General features: G+C 39.4%; 1 protein-coding gene across 1 annotated transcript; it reads right to left on the reverse strand.

Moving 5' to 3' along the window:
- Nucleotides 1-1,355: 1,355 nt before the first annotated feature.
- LOC135467981 (nuclear exosome regulator NRDE2-like) lies at nt 1,356-15,268 on the reverse strand. Its single transcript, XM_064745955.1, has 10 exons — nt 15,115-15,268; nt 13,678-13,780; nt 13,046-13,098; nt 10,032-10,164; nt 8,318-9,363; nt 7,682-7,936; nt 5,587-7,068; nt 3,686-3,816; nt 2,622-2,693; nt 1,356-1,803 (listed from the first exon to the last, which is right to left on the reverse strand). Exons 1-10 carry the CDS (start codon nt 15,266-15,268, stop codon nt 1,597-1,599), a joined length of 3,636 nt encoding a protein of 1,211 aa, XP_064602025.1. The 3' UTR covers nt 1,356-1,596.
- Nucleotides 15,269-18,761: the final 3,493 nt, after the last annotated feature.

Genomic DNA, 18,761 nt, shown 5'->3' on the forward strand with positions numbered 1-18,761 from the left:
ATATGAGCATAAACTAAAAGAAAAAAAAAGTCTGGTCCGTCTCTGATGAGCTAGGATGGTTTTAGCCTAGCTCTTTTTTTCAGTATTACCACCTGTATTTATTTGATTGGTGTTTTACGACATACTAAAAATATTTCACTCATACAACGGCAGCCAGCATTATGGAGGGGGGAAACCAGGCAGAGCTTGAGGGACACCTACGACCATCCACAGGTTTGCTAAAAAACCTTCCCAGGTATGACTGAAGATAACGCCAGCTTGAGCTGGACCTGAACTCATAGCGACCGCATTGGTGAGAGGCTCCTGGGTCACTGTCACTCTGGCACGTAAACCACTCAGCCAGTGAGTCCCGTGTTACCACCTATAAACTAGGTTCAATTTGTAATAGAAACAGATAGCGGTAGGCTTTATCAGTATGAGATAAGGGTTCAAAACAGCTAATGTTCACTCAGGTTAACTCCCCTAGATGGTTGATGGTGTGAGCCTCTGCATCACTAGTACAACAACCATATTCAGCACTGGATCACCCTTTGTTCAGACCTATGACTTCATAACTAATAACCTTGGTAATTTCTTGCTCAGCATTAGGTAAACACAGTACTTGTTGAACTGGCGTCAGTATAGTATGACTGGGTGGAGACATCAGCAATACATCACATCATGGCGAAGGATGTGTGGAGAAAGAAGGCTGCGGTGTATTATGAAGGACATAATGTTGACAGCGACAAGACCCTAGCAAAGAAGCAACCAAAAACAATCTAGGTTCATTTATATCACTTGGTATTTCATCCATCAGTATATATTTACATGCAATACTAAGAAATACAGAACTTGTTGCTTCATTCAACATTCAACCTGCAAATCACCGCTTCAACTGTCCCACACATCAATCCTTATATCGCTGATTTACTGTGGCCTGAAGTGAGGAGGTTTTACACGTACCTCGACATTTAAAGGCAGCTGATTTTTTCCGCACCCTGTTACCTCCACCCAGTAGCAAGCAGGAAAAATTGACACATTTCTACTTGTACACATGGTGATAAATGTTGTCAAAGTGAAATTTTTGAGTAGGCCTACTCTTTTTAAAACCCAAACGATTAGATTTATTATTTATTTGATTGGTGTTTTATGACATACTCAAGAATATTTCACTTATACGCTGGAGACCACCATTATAGTGGGAGGAAACTCGGCAGAGCCCGGGGAAAACCCATGACCATACGCAGGTTGCTGACAGACTTTGCCTCATAGGCCAACCGAACAGACATACATGAACAAACAAATATGTTGTTCATAAATATAACACTTCACCTACAAATCTTAACGAGAATAAAGACACACAGGATCTTACTCCTTACATACAAAATATATATTATACTTTCCCTTGTTGCTTAGAAATCAAGCTTTTGCAACAGTCTGAGCAATTGGCATACAGAAACGTTGTGTACCAGTATCCATAATTATGGAAATTCCAGTCTGCCGACCAAACGGGCACATTCGGCCATTGTCAAATGCTCTACTACATATTTCTAGTTTCATCCATCAAAGTATTTCAGACTTCCGCTTTCAGTTCTGGATGTGGATGTTTGAACAATGCTAACTCTCGTCATGGATATCTTTCACAAGTTTTGTGTACAGCTCTCCCTCCAAAGCTCCATTTTCAGAAGCAACCTCCTCCGATGTACCTCTCAAAATGTGAATTTCCTCCACTGGGATTTGAACACGAATCTCTTTCTCCAGCATCAAGTCCACCAACTCTTGAAGTTGTTCAGGAAAGAGAGACACAGCATCCTTGTATAATGTCTGAAACGAACAAAAAAGAAAAACACAAGCCTAGACTTTATTATTTCTACAATTTCGGGATTTCAGTGATAAAACTTTTGATACTTCACACCTAGATGCCATGCCATCAACAAAGAAATCCTTTGTTTAAAGAGTCCACGGTCAGCAGGATGTTGTCATACCACAGGCTTAGTTCCCATTAACGTTCCTAGGTCATGCAACAAGACCCGACGTCATACAAGACATCATGTACAGCACCACGCTATATACAAGTCCGTGAAGGGATACAGCCAAAGACATTACTTACACTTGTAAAAATACACAAAACGCGCCTCATGGGCGCCTCTCCACCTCTCACGCTAAAAATATTCATGGTATTCAACCGTAACTGTGCAGGATCGTGTTTTAATGCCGTTGCCATGGGTAACAGATAGCTAATTGTGTCATTGATCTCTACTATTACTAGTATCTCATGAAGTATCAGAACATAAATATAAAACTTGACAACTGTCCAATGTAAAGTAGTATGGAAAATGTCCTATGCTTGTATACCATAATTTTTAGGCAATTGTGACGTCATTTCTGGTCTCTATGATTCATGTTTAAACAAATGTAGAAGTTTTTGTTATGTTTCTGAAGGGCAGTCGCAACATCACGAAGCACTGCAGAACTGGGGTTTGTGGAACTAGTTTGTGGATTTCAGCATGGGCTGTTGTAGTGGACTGGCCGGTACTGTAGGTCTTCCTTACATAGAGTAGCTTGTACACATGTAATAAAACATATGATCATATTATAAATTAATAAGTGTCTCTTGGCATGCACCCATATATTATTCTTACCTTTGACCAAGGACATTTCTGAAGAGCTCTGTAGAACAATCCCTTAGCACGACTGCTTTCTCCAAACTGAACCTGTAAAGTTCAAAAATCATAATGGTTTTAAGACTAAATAGTTATCAACATAACAAAGAAGGTGCATGGTACAAAATTGACATCAATATAGCTGCTAAAACAGTGATGCCAGGGTTCAAGCCGGTACTTCCTCTGAACTTCGTATGTACACGAAATAGATGTAATGTACCAAATGCTGTGAATCGGCTTGCATGTCCTGTGCTATAAATGAATTTCTCTGCTTTAAACTCTGAATCCACAAGACACTCATAGTCTCTGGATGAACTGGTTGTTCAACAAACATTCTCATGTGCAGCATGCATAACATGAGTCAAATAGTCAAAACATTAGTAAATTTGTGAAAAAAAAAACCAACAAAAAACGAAATGGCTGAGACATTTTTTTTCAGTATGACCAGTATAATATATATATTCAACAATGTATTACATACTTACATCAGAATTTTTACAAGCTGTCAACAGAGAAAACTCAGGAAAACTGATCTTATTTCCATTTTATAGGCGACACCAATTTTATTTCGTGTTTTACGGACGTGCTAACACCAAAAAATCCAAAACGGAATAGAAACATAACTGAAAATCAACCTTTTTACTTGATGTCTTTACTATTCTTGATGTCTTTACGATTCTTGGCATCTTTACAATTCTTGGCGTCTTTACGATTCTTGACGTCTTTACGATTCTTGATGTCTTTACGATTTCCTGCTTTCCAATAAATATGTCTTCAAAAAGAAATACTGCTGAGACTGTCCAAATTTTCTACAAATTCAACAATTTTCAGGTTTCATTTTTATTTTTATACCCTCCTCTGACACTGAAAAAAGATTTATTCTACCCATAAAACAGCAAATTAAATTGGTGTTTATAATGCCTGTGTTACATGGCCTTGTTTTACCCAAGGGACATGGAACAGTTGGCAGGGGGCCTTTAACATGGTTGGTTTGTGCACAATTTGATCTGGCTTACACATGTATTAACATTGTAATTTCTAACCTCAATATGCATGTAGAGTCTCCAGAGCAGGACGCAGTTCTGTGAGTTGAGGTTGATGAGAACCCTCTCTAGTAAAGACCTCAGCCTGTGGAGGATCCCTGTCTCACCTCTCACTGGGGAGTCTGATGACTCTGGGGGTAGATAGTATGCATGTATACAACTGGATACATGAGCAATCAATACCTGAACAGGACAAAATAATAATGCTAACAGTCTGCAGATAACAGAATTAAACCAGTGTCTGCGCACTCTTTTTAGGGGGATCTTTGCCAGGTCAAAGGGATACCGAATCGATTCTGATTGAGTGATGTCCAGGCTAAGGCTTGCTTAAGCTAAATTTTGGGCGTGGTACAGTCATTCTAGAATGACCAAGGCCACAAGATTTAACCCAGAAAACCCTATTTCCATTGTCAGCCAATCAGCATTGATTCTGTTTCCCTTTAAACATGATTATGCTTGTAAAGTACATGTAACTAGGTAGTACATGATTTTTCACCTTGAAATGAATAACTCTCCTTCTATGCTGGTAACAAAAAAGGAAGGTTTTAATTTTGTTCAAACTATACCATATACATGTATACATAGGGTGGGCATAAAAAAATGGGCCATACTTTGATGCTGCATTGCTCCATTATCCTTTGTTCAAACCCTTTCAAACATTCAAATGGCAACATTTTGTTAATATACTGACCAATTTTCAAGGCTTGAAAGCTCGAGTAGTCTGTACACAGGGTTAAAATGAAAACACAAAAACGCACGTTTCCGGTGACCCACACTGCATCACCTCAGGTTTCATGAGTAGAGCGCACGCTACACCTGTGTGACACGTGTCAATCAAGTGTCGTCTGGAAAAATTGTCTGGCTCTAGTGTCAGAGAAACCCTTCTGCCAGACAGGCACAAGTTTTCCTGAATCAAGATGGTTTTCTTTGCGGCCAATGAGGAATTGATCACCTTTTCAAGTAAAACAAGGTAGAACATCATTTTGAAATGACTGGAACATGCATTTTTGACTCTATTTTGATTTTGGTCCCATGAACAGAAATCTTAAAGGATGAAATTGAAATCTGGTCTGTATACTTAGGACATAATGGCTTTTGAGTGTGTAAATTTTTAGAAGCTGACGTAAGAGGGTTTCGGAGATATTGAGTGTCAAAGTACAGCCCATTTTTTTTTGGGCCTAATAGTATGGGGGGTCTGCCCTGATGTCTGCCTCCGTTGGCGCTCACCACCGAGAGGGTAGATCAAGGAAACAGGACTGGTTGGCCTGGTGTCAGTATAATGTGACTGGTTGGGGTGTCATGTGTGGTGTCTTTGACATGATGCTTCATTGGCGACAGCACTTGACTCGCATGAACTTGCCTTGCCAAAAGGAGACACAGCATATGTACACACACCCAATGGCTCCTTGTTCTCATATGACTGAAAAATTGCTAAGTATGACGTTAAATCTCATGCCTTCATTCATTCATTCAATGTTTCCATGGTGTATGTTTTTACATCGTAACATTGTTGTCAAAATCACTTTCACTGAGAAAAGATGGAAGACGTTATCATGTACAAATGCGTGTATTTGGATAATGTTTTCCTTATTCTTTCTGGTAATGCTTACTTCATGTATCTTTTTTGGGTGTTTTTGGCCTCTCTTCCTTTTATTTAAAATGTGACAAGCTTGGTTGCTTGCAGATCTCTTGACTTACAAAGAATTCTTCAGTTATGTGTTAGATAAACTGTACATGCATGAACTCATTTTAATTTCACCCAGCTTCTCAATGGCTCTGCCCAGTTTCCACCCACCAAAATGCTGGCTGCCATTGTACAAGTGAAATATTCTTGAGTACGGCGTAAAATACCAATCAAATAAATAAATTAATAATTTCCCCAAGCTTTCACATGCACTTACCTCTTTTAGATTTTAACAAAGCCAAGTGCCTTTTGATTTCAGCCAGACAGTAGAATACCGCTGGGTATGGCGTGCTACTTTCTCTGACAGCCCGATCAAAGAATCGCCGTAGTCGCCCTGTAATGAAGGACTGGGTCTCCACAGCAACAAACAGCTGCAGAAACTGTCTATCCTCCGGGAAGTTCTTCAGGGCGGAGTCGAGCACAGCCTGCAGCCTGGACAGAGGACACACTGATGTCGTCTGGTGGAAAATTACCATTTTAAGCCAATCAATGTACAGTTTTCGCTTTACCTCCACCAATACTTTTTGCTCTTCCAATGACGATGAGGCTATTGTTCTATCACATTCACTCACGAGACCACTGTAATACTTCGTCACAGCATCAAATGTACTTGTACAGTATTCATACATGGCCATACAGGAGGTTAAAACAAGGTACTCCGTTGTCTGTTGGTCAACAGCTTCAACCCTATGATTATCCATTAAATTTTCCATTACCTTTTTCTGAAGGTCACTGAGTTTTCTTTTTGTTTTTAATACAGAAATAGGCGAAGGTTTCTTTGACACGATTTCGGGTTTGCTAAACTTGCCTCCTTCGGCCAAACACTCTACAGTATTTACTACACACTGGATGGCTTCTGGCGAGGGAGCTGGCCTTCTTTTCCCCAGTGTAAACTCCAGGCACTCTGGAATACCAAACTGAATCTGAATATAAGTCAAGTACAAGTCATAAAGACCCATTTTCTCTGAATATCCCCTGTCCTGCGAGAGTTCATTTCCTGGCTGCATAGACAGCACTGTCTCCAAAACTCTTATACTTTCATCTACTTTCCCTAAAGAGCGTTCTAGTCTAGCATACCAAGTCCACAATTGTAGGTTGTTTCTATTCTGTTCCTCCTTCAGACAACCTTTGGCTAATTTTCTTAGTTCTTTATATTTGGTTTTATCTAGTTTCTGATCACAAGTTACTTTTGCAACCTGGACCTCAAACTCCAGCTGTAAAAGGCTTAGTTTTGTCTTGTGAACACCAGAGGCAAATGCCATTGACTGCTTCACAATGTTGCGTACAAAATTTCTCAGACTGTCTACAAATAAGGAATTATTCCAACAAAAGCCAATGTTTTCTGTGGAAGACGATGATGCATCATTCACATTCTGAAGAAACAGTTGTGATTTCTCAAGGTGATCCAACAGTTTGCTGCTGTGGAAACATTTCACCTCAACACCTATAAAGTGCAGGAACACTAGAATGAGGTCAAAGTGTAACTCTTTTTGGTTGAAGGTGAATAGAGCGGGTGTGATATCATCAACCAGCACCAGCCTGTCAGGATCTTCACAGTCCTCTTCTGTTTGATTCTCACTCAAATCTGGTCTCCATGGTAACCAGTGAACACTTTCTCTGTGAGTTTCCATCTCAAGCCAGGTTTTCCACACCGGCTGTTCTTTGGCAAGGATAGCTTCTTCGGCCTCTTCACTTTCAACTATTCCCCAAAATAAAAATGATATTAGTTTCTGTTTACAGACAGAGTGACTGTGCTAAGGAGAGTATATAAAAGTTGACAGAGGGTCAAACAGGTCATTCTTCAGAACAAATTGTATAAAACTTTTTCCGTAAGCCAATGTAAACACGTTTTTTAGAATTGGCTTACGAAAGGACAAGCGCTCAAGAGATCAAACCCCTCCTACTGCATGGTAACTCTACAACTTCAGGTTTTAATAACTTAAACATTACAACAGCAACACCCTAAACTTGTGTAATTTCATATTTTTATTGTTATCTATTTGTATTTGCTGGGAATGTTTTAAACATTATCATTGAGGATACAATGTATTTTGACACACTATCATAAAATCAACGAACTCAAATACTGTATTTCACACATATGTAAAGTACTGAAGGTGGGCATCACAGAAATGCATCTTTACATGGAGGTTAACAATATTTATTTAGTTATTTATTATATGGTCTTTTACACTGAACACATGAATATTTTACTTATACAACTGTGGACAGCATTATGGTGAAAGAAAACCAGGCAGAGCCTGATGGAGGTTAACGCAACACTTCATGACTACATTGATTATCAGCCTTACCTTGACTGCTGGTCATGTCTGGGAGGGCATCTCTGTTCTGCACCCAGTGAACCCAGCCTTTGGCCCCTCCCTCTCCGAACCGTGAAACACCACTGTCCCAGAAACTCTCAAAGACCGTCACCTTTTCTGTGTGAGGAATTCCCTTCACAAGTTCCGGGCTGAAGAGGTTAAACTCGACCAGGGCTTGCAGGGAGGCCACTGCCTTCTCCGTGTGACCTGTCTGCTTCAGGAAACAGCAGTACTGGTAGAAAATAACTACAACAAACAAGTACAGATTGATAAACATCACGACACCCACTGATAAATACAGCTTCATTTCCCACTATAAGCCAACTTATCCTGATATCACATGGAGTCAATCCTGTTGTTAGAGTTTTCAAATGAATCATATGAAGCAAACCATCCAATAATATTTCGTATATGAATTTTCCCTGTCTCCTAGGCATTTCTGTCACTTAATTGGCTCTCTGATAAGAAACTGGGCAATGAAGCTGTTCTGACTGATGCTATGTTTATTAGTGGGTGATCAATTAAAGACTGACAAGACAGGCCACTGATATTATGAGAGTATCTCCAAACATGGACATGTCAACATGTAAATGTTTCAGCAATTTCCAGAGATGTAAATGTACTTACTTAGTAGATCCTCCTCCATGGGCCGGTCCTTATCTACTAAGTGTACATCCTCTGACATCACAGATGACAGCTTGGCCAGGCACCTGTGGTAACACTTGACCGTCTTAGCTACCGTGAACTGGCTCAGATTGGACTGTACAAACAAAATGTAATGTAGCCACAGAGTTATGTTTCCCGGATGTACAAAGAGTAGCTGGTCCCACTGCTTGCCGATTTCCTGAGGTTCCAATATCTCTCTACTTAACTCCAGTTCTGCCATCTTAAGCTCAATGGAGGCAGGGTTTGACTGGAGAGCTTTGTGAAGGATTGCTAATTTCTTCTCCGCAATATGGGCAGAACTGCTTCGAAGTTTATCCATTTCTGATCCCGCAATGCTGCCAGCTGTTAGTAGAGAGTTTGTCTCTTGGAATTTCACAAACTCTAGCCATAATATAATGTCATGGGGATCTTCCCTCAGGGCTTTGTTGAAAACTGCCGTCTTGTTGGCACTACTGACTTCTGAAGGAAGAACAGTGGGATTCTCAACTGCCTTAACATCTGCCATTTTCTCTGTCGATTTTCCTTGCAGATAGGAGCAAGTTGAGGAATCATACACACCTAAAGGATTAACACTTTTAGACATATCTAAGATTTTGTAAAATTCTTGGGTGTTAACATTTTCAAGAGGGTAATAATCTGAATCTTTGGTTTGCGGTACATGTACTAAACCATCACTTCCCGAGGCACTCATTACACCTGTGCACGGCACGGCCTCAGATGTTCTCAACACTTTGACATTTTCCTTGGCAAAGTAGCGCTCTTTGCGGGACCTCTGTTTTTTGCTAGTCTTGCTAGATCTCACCAGCCACGACAGAGTCTGCCCTTCTCCTAGACCCACACAGCAACTGCCTAGTCTGTGATACTTGGCGATATGCAGCTTGTACAGAGAACCATACGTCAGGTTGTTGGGATCAGCTGCCCTGTCCACACGATAGGCATCTCCAGCCGTCAGCCACGACACATCCTCCACAAATATCTTACCCTGCTCAGGTTTGAAAAATGTCTGCCTGGAAAGAAGAAATGCTTTTAAATAGCAGTCACAGCATGCAGGTTGTCCTGAGTACTTCTGCTTTTCAATCAAATCAAATGCATTATTTGCATCACAAATACAACATCTATTATAAATTTCAGTTGATTTGACCAGTATTCTTCAGCACACTATTCGTAGTATATTTCAACTGCTATGATTACGGGTGGACGGAAGTGAGCAGGAAACTAGCATACACAGATGGATTTCCTGATCTTAGGCTGTAATTACTTGTTAGGCAATTGGAATTAGACCGTAACACCCAACCACATTGTTGGTTCACCTGCAGGACACTAAATACCATAGAGCCAGTAAGAGCCTTCAGTGACTGATCTGTTCCCTACGTAGATGTATGACAGATGTATGACAGATGTATGACAGATGTATGACAGATGCTTTCTGTGGCTATTGATTTAATACTTGATGTTACAGACCCAGATAAAACTTCAGGACAGTGGAAATACTTTATCCCCAAAGCCAACAAATATTTGTTTTCCAACTACATGAAACCAAATGCATCTACAATCTGGACATGTCTTTCATGTAAAGACTGTATCCCAAGTCTTTCTACATTTCACCACTACAACAAAAACAAAAAGTTATCTCCATCCTTTGATTGCCATTAATACTATTACTGGAACAACTTACTTCTCTTTGAGAGTCTCACTTTCATCACTATCTTCTTTGTGACTTCTTTTCTTGTGCTTTTTGTGTTTTTTCTTTTTCTTCTTTTTGGACTGTCTGGCCTCATCATCTTCAGATTCAAATTTTCGCTTTTGCTCTGTTGAAAAAAAAACCCCAAAAATCAGAATTCCATTAAATACCATATACTCCCTACTGGACAAGCACGTTACCAGAATTGGAATATCTGTGGGTGAGAAGTATACAAAAAAGTAACAATTTTTGAAAAATTTAAAGGACAGCACCAGATACTCTCATGTTTCTCCACCACCTGGCCACAAGTCACCTACCCTGATCCTGCAGGATATGGGGTCCAATACTGCATACTTTTATTGCTTCATAGCTCCACAAGTGAAGCTGACACACCTGAACGTACTGAGCAGGTTAGTTTCACCTTCTCCTAAGATAAAACCACCTGTGTTGGAACCAGAAAAACTTGCTCTATGACAGAAATCTTCGGAAATGTATTACAGCCAGGGCTGACCTGGTATATTTATATTTCAACAACGAGATCAAACCTATCTGAGCATTTCTGTGTCTTCGTTTTGTAGGTTCCGGTCAATATATACAATAAATCCACATGTTTTCACTGCTGGGATGTTCATCTCCGAGAGTGGAAGCTTTTCTATTTGACATAAACATGCAATCTCCTATAACGTCATGTGACATGGAATTGCCAGGCAGAATAAAATCCCGTAAGATTTCTCCATTCAGAGACACTGTAATACCTATTCTAGGACAGTGCACCTCGCTTTCCAAGAGAGATAATCTTTTTTCAATGCACACAGCAGGGAGCTATCCACCATCACAAGAGATCAGTAAACTTAGCAACATGGGTTAATTCAGGAATATATAGCTCTTCAGATCGGTTGGCCATGTCCCTAGCTTAGCTTCCACATTAACCGCTCTGAACAGTTACATTCACTAACATGGAACTCAGTCACATCAACTGCTTTGTCCTCAAAGTCCCAACGCTGCATGCCACAAAAAGTGGTTTCCCGTGATATGAAAGTAATTCGGAATTCATATCACCTCTTCATGTGGGAATGAGAAGGTGACTTGCCCTCCTTTATCTTGACCCGCTCAAGCATCTCAACTTACTACAACTTTAAACACACATATGAAAGTAGAGTCCGAGTGCTGGACCTTACAAGCTGCAAACAGGTGCTTTTACGTTCCCTGAATCGATTTTGATCGCTTAAGACATCGAAAAGCGAAAATCAGAAAATCTACTCTACTACAATCGAGCCACAGTTAACCTTGTGCGGTCACAGTGGAACATTGCCTGCAGGCACCTGAGGCTTCTCTATGTGTACAATATAGACAACAGGAGACAATCGCTGTACTTTGACAACTAATTTCTAGATTATTCCATGCCCGTGTGAGGCTTTACGAGTGATCCAGGGTACTGTAAAGTTACGTACATGACCTAAAAATGCCATAGATCTTATAAAAAAAAAAGCCTTTGATTATAGAGGACTCGATTGTAGTCGTATGAGACTTGCTAATTTAGCCATGCCTACTAAACTAAAAGGCTGTTAGCCAAAGCTTATATCCCACCCCTCACTCCCAAAAGCCAAACAAAAAAAACAGGAAGTCCAGAGGTTCCCTCGCAGAATGCAGAAGTTTAGTTACTTTATTGTCTGAAACAGCAGGCTGTGACACAAACTGTAGGGAGCTGCTATCCTCTGCCCTACAACGGCTACAAGGCTACAGGGCAGCCCTCCAGCTCAGTTCACACCTCGCCTACAGGCACTGCACGTGTGATATCCCACAGTATGCCGTACCTTGAAGTCCGTAACGAAAACTCAAATACAATTTTAATTGGAATTTCTATATTTGATTTTTGTTTCCATTCAACATGATTCAAACTTTAATTAAATTTTTTTAGTAAACTTTTACTTTTAGCTGATACCTTTTTAAAACATAAAAGCTTAGCTAGACTGTCACTTTCACCAGTGTTGAGCAACAGACTGTTCTCATCAATGGAACTCACAATCAGCTGGCCTGACTGCATGGATCCTTGTGTCACAGCCAGTAGGCCTATCGCTGGACTATAAAAAATTATAATCTGTGGAAGGCGAAACTGCACCAAATTCTCCACAGGTATTACCATAATTCCATGGATGTCCAAGTCATGTCAGACAAACCAGACTGGAGCACATTTGTGTTATCTACAGTGGCCGGTATGTGAGCGAAAATCGGCCATCATATCACCTAGTCGCTATGCTCTACACCCTTTTCCAGGATCTAATACAATTTCGGTGTCTTCCAAAATATTTGTTGTAAAACTATTTTAGGTACATGTAGGTGTACACGTAGGGGTAATAAAGGATTTAGTCATGGCGTGGACATTTTTCTGAATTTACTACATGAATAACAATGTTTCAGAAATGGGAGAGCCTCAGTCAGGGCATCGCCTGGGATAAAAGTTTGGGCATACATGGTAGATATTTTCAAGTTTAGTTGGTTTAATAAGTTTCTGATTTCAGTTGCAGACAACTTAAGACCATACTGTTTTATAAATAGCCTCATAAAGATTTCCAAGTGAAAAATCTATACTGTAATTCTTCAACCTTTCTGCATGTTTGCGAGACGTTTATTCAAGCATATTCTGAGGTCATTCTTCTGTGACTAATAACAGTATACTTTTTGGTGAAATTGCCCAACACACGAACATACTAATGTTTCCAACAAGTTTTCCAACAAGTGTATAAATCACCCTGAAAATTGCTCTATAATACTATTATATAAAAGGTTAAGGAAGTAAGGTACATTGTTGTTTATATTTATTTGTTTATTATTTTGATATACTGAATTAAAAATATAGCTATTATCATTAGGTTTGGGTACCAAAATCAGACACCCACACCTTACAGATCAGGCCCTATCACTGGGTAAGTTTTGGTCATATTTATGAAACATTTGCTTTTCATGGAAATGGAGAATTACTAGGTTTTAGTCCTTTATGTAATACAAACCTTTATTGTCTTTGTCTGTAACATCATCAGAGGAGAGTTCATCACCAGATATTCTGTAAAAAAAAATATAACAATTTTTTACAGTCATTATTATGATGATAACTACAGTAATGCCAAAGTATGGCCTAAACTCTAAAAACAGTTAGCGAAACACATGTAACTTGAAAACACTTCACAAGCAGTATTTTGCAAACGATACTCAGCAAATATACATGTACACCTTTGAATGAACAGTCAGAGTAAACCACACAAATAAAGGGGCATAACTCAAGAAAATGCTTAATAACCAGTGATATACATGTACATACATTTATGCTCATACAGTTACAGCCTGAATGTACTTAGCCTTTAGTTTTGCCTGCTGTCTGGTCTACCACAAGAGTTGAGAGAATGATCAATATGAAATTGCTGGGAGGACTTCCTAGTATGTGTGTGTATGGTGGCCTTGAATACAGACAGATTTTCACAGGCAGATATCCTAACAAAAATTGCTGCTAAAAGCCACAATCAATCCAGAATGAGCAATATTTGAAAACTAGGTGCAAATGTTCTGCAAAAGAAAGAAACTCTGCCATAAAAACAGTGATATCTAAGATCATCTGTTTTTTAAAAGACAAAATAGCTCACAATACCTTAGCTTTGTTTTTCTGTCTTCTGCCTCTTCTTGTATTCTCTTTAGAGAAGCTGCAGTGTCCTTTCCAAAACTCTGGTTTTCTAACCAGTCCAGAGCTCCATCTAAAACACAGAGACAGCAGATTCAGTAGGGAACTAATGTTATGAATAACATACGAATTACAACTGAAGATATACATTTTTATGCCAAACATGCACAATATGATACATTCATAATACAATTTTAAGGTTTTATACATGAACTTAAAAAGGGTGGGTGGCGGTGTGGGCTGTTGCCCATGTGCTCAGTGTACCAGCTTGGCCCAATGACCCAGCAGCCTCTCACAAATGAGGTCACTATGAGTTCTAGTCCAGTTTCCTCAAAGTTCTCACACCATAATGCTGACTGCCGTTGAATAAGAGAAATATTTTTGAGTATGGCGTAAAACACCAGTCAAACAAGTAATAAATAAACTTTTTGACAAATACAAGTATGTATTATTTGGGTCCCTTATTTCAAAATTCAGGTGCAAAGATGGGGTAGTCATTAATGTCTGACACATTCTTATACCAAAAAAAATTGCCTAAATTATCAGTCATCTCACAAGGTGTCAGGTAGTACTATGCTTTCAAGGTTGCAATTTCACACACACACGCTTACTGCGCCAGAATGACACTTGTAAAATACATGAATGATTTATCTTCACATCAGGTTTAAGGTATCAATTTATTGGACCTCTACAAGACTTCAAATCTGAGTATGGAGACACTTACTCCAGTATGAGTCCACTGTTATGATCGAGCAGTATGACGTCTTTTCCTTACAAAGGCACCGATGCATCCAGATATTTAAAGGATAAAATGAAATGCTTGGCTTTTATCTCTCAATACAGAGTATATAATATGGCCTAGTATACAGAAGTACAAGAAAGCTTCAGAGATTTCCTCTTTGAGCACAGAAATGGCTGTAAACTACAGCTTTCCTAGGGCCCCAGAGGTCAGTCCAGAGAAAAAGCAGGCTAGCTGATATGGTGATATCAACAGTGATAGCTGTCAAAACAACACTGTTGGGGGCAGAGTCTGAACTGGGAGCGCTAAGCTGATCCCGGTATGTTTGTAACATCGTTTCTGAATATTTCTGACCATTGGCAGAAAATATGCATACAACATATGGGTTATAAAAGATTACAAACTATATCTCAAAACTGAATTTTTTTTTTGCATATCTTTCTTAATTTTCCTTCAAACCATACTCATCATTTTATACAATATTTTCCTATATTTTATATGAAGTGCTACTTTAGCGTGATATACACTGTCTGTGTGAATTCACACACGGTCAAACCATTTCACCCATAACGACAGTAAGGTTAACTGACGGAACACATCATAACATAAACCTGTCCAGTCATTACAACGTGTTCAGTTTTCGATACAAGATAAACATCGGCTATTACCATGGCATTTATCTTCGCTTGATTTGCCAGTAGAGTGGGCTTTATACGCTGGGAAAAGTGATGATGGTGTCTTAAGCTCGCTCCCCGATGCATAAGCAGGAAATAAGCCCCCTCGAACACCCTGAGTGCCTCCATTGTCGTCTGCAGCAGACATCTTCTCGTACAGCGAACGTAGCGGTGAACTAATTGTCCTGGAGTTATCTTCCTTCCCATGTACAAAGCCGCGTACTTTCAAATGCGACACTTGTAGTACCAGGTACTAGTTTATTTGGATTCTTCAGCACGAAAACGCATTCAAACAGGTTTACATGAAAGTAAGATGAGTTTCATTATTTCAGAGTACACTTCAAATACATGGATCAAGTACAGAATGAAAATGTAACCATTCGTCAGCTAATATTAAGACAACCTTGGTGTTTAGCAAAAATTCATGAAATTAATGCTCATTTTATTTCTCTACTTGTATTTTTTTGTTGCATGTTTGTAGCCTTTGCGGGGCAAAACAAACCTCGCATTGAAACGATAGGATAGTCTACTGAAGATACAAAGCCATTATTAGGATTAATTGTGAGTCACTTAGATAATCATTCTGTGTTAATTCTAGGCTTGCAATGATTTTAGGCTACAGTAATATTACAGTCCATAAACATATGTTTCGAATTGCTGTAATCAGAAAATCTGTCAGCCTAAATCAATACTGATGCTGTTTGTTTTTTAACACTTACAAAAATACCATTTCTAATCAGTTGCCCAGTTAACATTCACTTACACGAGTAAAGAAGGCTACTGTTGTAAATGCCAAGGGTGCAAACGTTTGGTGGCTGGTCATTTCTATTTTGAGGCCAGAGGTAAGACGTGGTGAAAGATAGGCATTTAAAAACGAATTAAATTCATAACACAGGAACGTTAGTGATAACATCACTTGTACAATAAGCCACAGATGGTAAAATTTTACATAAACGTAAATTTTTATGGTGCTTGCGTATTTAAACTTGGTTGTCTCCATTGCACGTTTTCGTTTCTACCCTGTGGAACGGCGATGGCACGTTCTCTCACGTCATTGGCCACTCTTGCCGCTTAACGTTTGTTTTGAGGGTAGCTGTCAAAGCTACGGCGTTTTGATGATGAATTAAACAGCTAAAGGTGAAAGGGGAATAGCTGAAGACAAAAATCACTGACAAATACAGATTTAAGGATGGACTCACTTCCACAACAACGGAGGCCTGGAGTTTTTATAAATTTGCAAGGTGACAGTTCGTTACGAAAGCAAACTGACATACTACCGTGTTCCAACTCCGCAACGACGTCCCAACATCTGGCAGGATGCTCACGTGGTCGAGGAAAACTTATGGAAACAGTTCTGGCATTAGTGAAACATTCCCCTGAGGGCAAGAAGTTAACATTTGCAGCCTGCAAACTTTTCTTCAATTTTCTTAATCGGTAGGGAAACATTTCCGGTGGTAAATGTTCCAAAATTATCATGACAAGTTGACGTTGTTGTTGTCACACACACAGTCGCAGCCTGACTCGCTTACTTGTTGCTTCGACAAACACAATTTCAGTTGAAAGTTATATTTCGAATGTCTTCACTCGTAGACGTGTTATCAGATATCTGAAACGCCATATGTGAAGGTTGGTTTATGGTCAATCTATTTCTTAAAGATCACTTAAAATTTGAAAGTCTAGCCAATTTCGCTAAATACCCCGGTGCTAAAACAGTGGTTTAATCAACACCTCCTTGCACAAAACTTGCAAGAACTTCGTGTACGGTGAATCGAAAAACGTAAGCCGCAAGGAACTGGTCATGTGGTTTGTTGGTTTCCGGTATCTGACGTGCACATTGTAAATTATTGTCAAGATCTGTCAGTAAAACATAGCAAAATACAAAAAAAATTAAATAGTAGTTGCTTCAGTCAAGGGGTCAAAACCTTTCACTTCACTATTTTAGGTTTGTTTGTAATCTGGACATGTACTGTATACACTGATGTTTCACGCTAGGAAGATGTCATGCCATTCCAGTACAATAGCAAGTCCACAACCTGTCAGTGTGATCGAGAAAGGAAGAATATTTTGTGTCAAGCTTGTGGTCACCGTTTTCAAGGGTCGTGTGAGAACCCGTTGCCCATGTCCATCCAGAAAGTAATACACTTGATGGACTTGGAAGCATGTCCTAATTGTCTTGCCACACATTTGAAGGAGTTCAGTACTGCCCCTAGAGGAACTTGATGTAATAAGCAGCTGTAATCATTATAACAATGTTCACACCTGGAATTCCTGAGCGCTTATTATGCTCCACCTAGAGAAAATGGTTTGTTGTATTTTGGAAGTTTTCATTTTGTATAGGGGAAAAAAATGATTAACAGCAATGACAGTCTGACCAAACATAAATTTCATTTTTCCTTTCTTTCCACTCCCTTTTTTCTTCCTTTCTTTGGACTTTTTTGATGATTTTCAGTAAATTATTATCATTCATAAATCCATTTTCTAGTTCCAGTTTCACATTTGAATGATAATCTTGTGTCAGTTGTTATTTGCTCAATTCCTTTTTTTTCAGAGTCAATATTACTTGTTACTGTTATGTTCGTAAACTGGAACATTGAAACAAAGGTTGGAATAATAGTTTGTTTGATCAACACAAGTAAAGTTTTGTCTTGGATTTTTTCATATATTTTTTGTTTAGAAATTGATATCTTGGCATATATATGCTCAGAGCAGTGACAATCACTCCCCCTCTGACACTTTTCCTTAGTGCCCTGTGTTCAGAGAGAGTATAAGGTTTCCTGCCATGCTGATGCAGTTTCGTTGGGCTGGTCACAGGATGATTACACACCTAATACCAAAGGCGATGAAGGAGTTTCACTTGGGTTGCAACTCTCTTCTGATAAGCAGATTCCTGATTCCCTAAAGGTCTGGTCAGCAGTGAAGGATGTATTTATTTCATTGTTGTTGCAACACCATACTCTATAATTTTTACTTATAGTATGTGATGGGAGTCAGTTTTATGGTTGGAGGCAACTGGAGTGCCCAGGTAAACCTCCGACCTGCAAGTTACCGACTTTCATGTACAATGTGTATGCACAAGAAATTTGGTGTCGTGGTCGTCAACTATGGGGGTGGGGTTAGCACAATCACAGGAGCATCATCAACAGTGATAAACTACACAAAAAATCCACAACTTTGCAGCCAAAGACCAGGATTGAACCAGCAACTTGTGTCCAGTCGAATAATTAAATGTAAGAATTCCTGGCTAAGTATACACAAGTTTGTTTGGACAAAACCACATAGTGGCATTCAGTGGACCCATAGAAATGGAACAGTCCAAACAGAAGGGAGTCCCCAAAAGCTACTATAATAAAAAAATAAAAACAATGGGAGAATTAGGGCACTTTGCCTGCTCATACTCACCACAGCTAATCAGTCCATGATCCTTGAGTCTCAAATTGTTGTCCTGATTCAGCTGGTTTGTCAGGTTACAGGTGACTGATGCAGTACACTGGTTTATTTTGGGCACTTCTGTTGCCTTCACTTATAAACTTAATTGACTAGCATGTGCAATTTAGCATTAGCTGCGACTTCCAGATGGTCTTGCACTCATGCCTCATGTTACGAGAATTGACTATGTCAATATATGTAAGACTTGGCTCAGG

Source organism: Liolophura sinensis, chromosome 6 (assembly GCF_032854445.1).
Source record: "Liolophura sinensis isolate JHLJ2023 chromosome 6, CUHK_Ljap_v2, whole genome shotgun sequence".
In the NCBI taxonomy this organism is placed as follows: domain Eukaryota; kingdom Metazoa; phylum Mollusca; class Polyplacophora; order Chitonida; family Chitonidae; genus Liolophura; species Liolophura sinensis.

What these genes read in the sequence shown, in the direction of transcription:
- LOC135467981 (XM_064745955.1), bottom strand. Translation starts at nt 15,268, where the DNA reads ATGTCTGCTGCAGACGACAATGGAGGCACTCAGGGTGTTCGAGGGGGC. An exon ending in AAGCGAAGATAAATGCCATG is followed by an intron (nt 13,781 to 15,114) that starts GTAATAGCCGAT and finishes TCTGTGTTTTAG; the next exon opens with ATGGAGCTCTGGACTGGTTA. An exon ending in GACTCTACATGCATATTGAG is followed by an intron (nt 2,694 to 3,685) that starts GTTAGAAATTAC and finishes TGAACTTTACAG; the next exon opens with GTTCAGTTTGGAGAAAGCAG.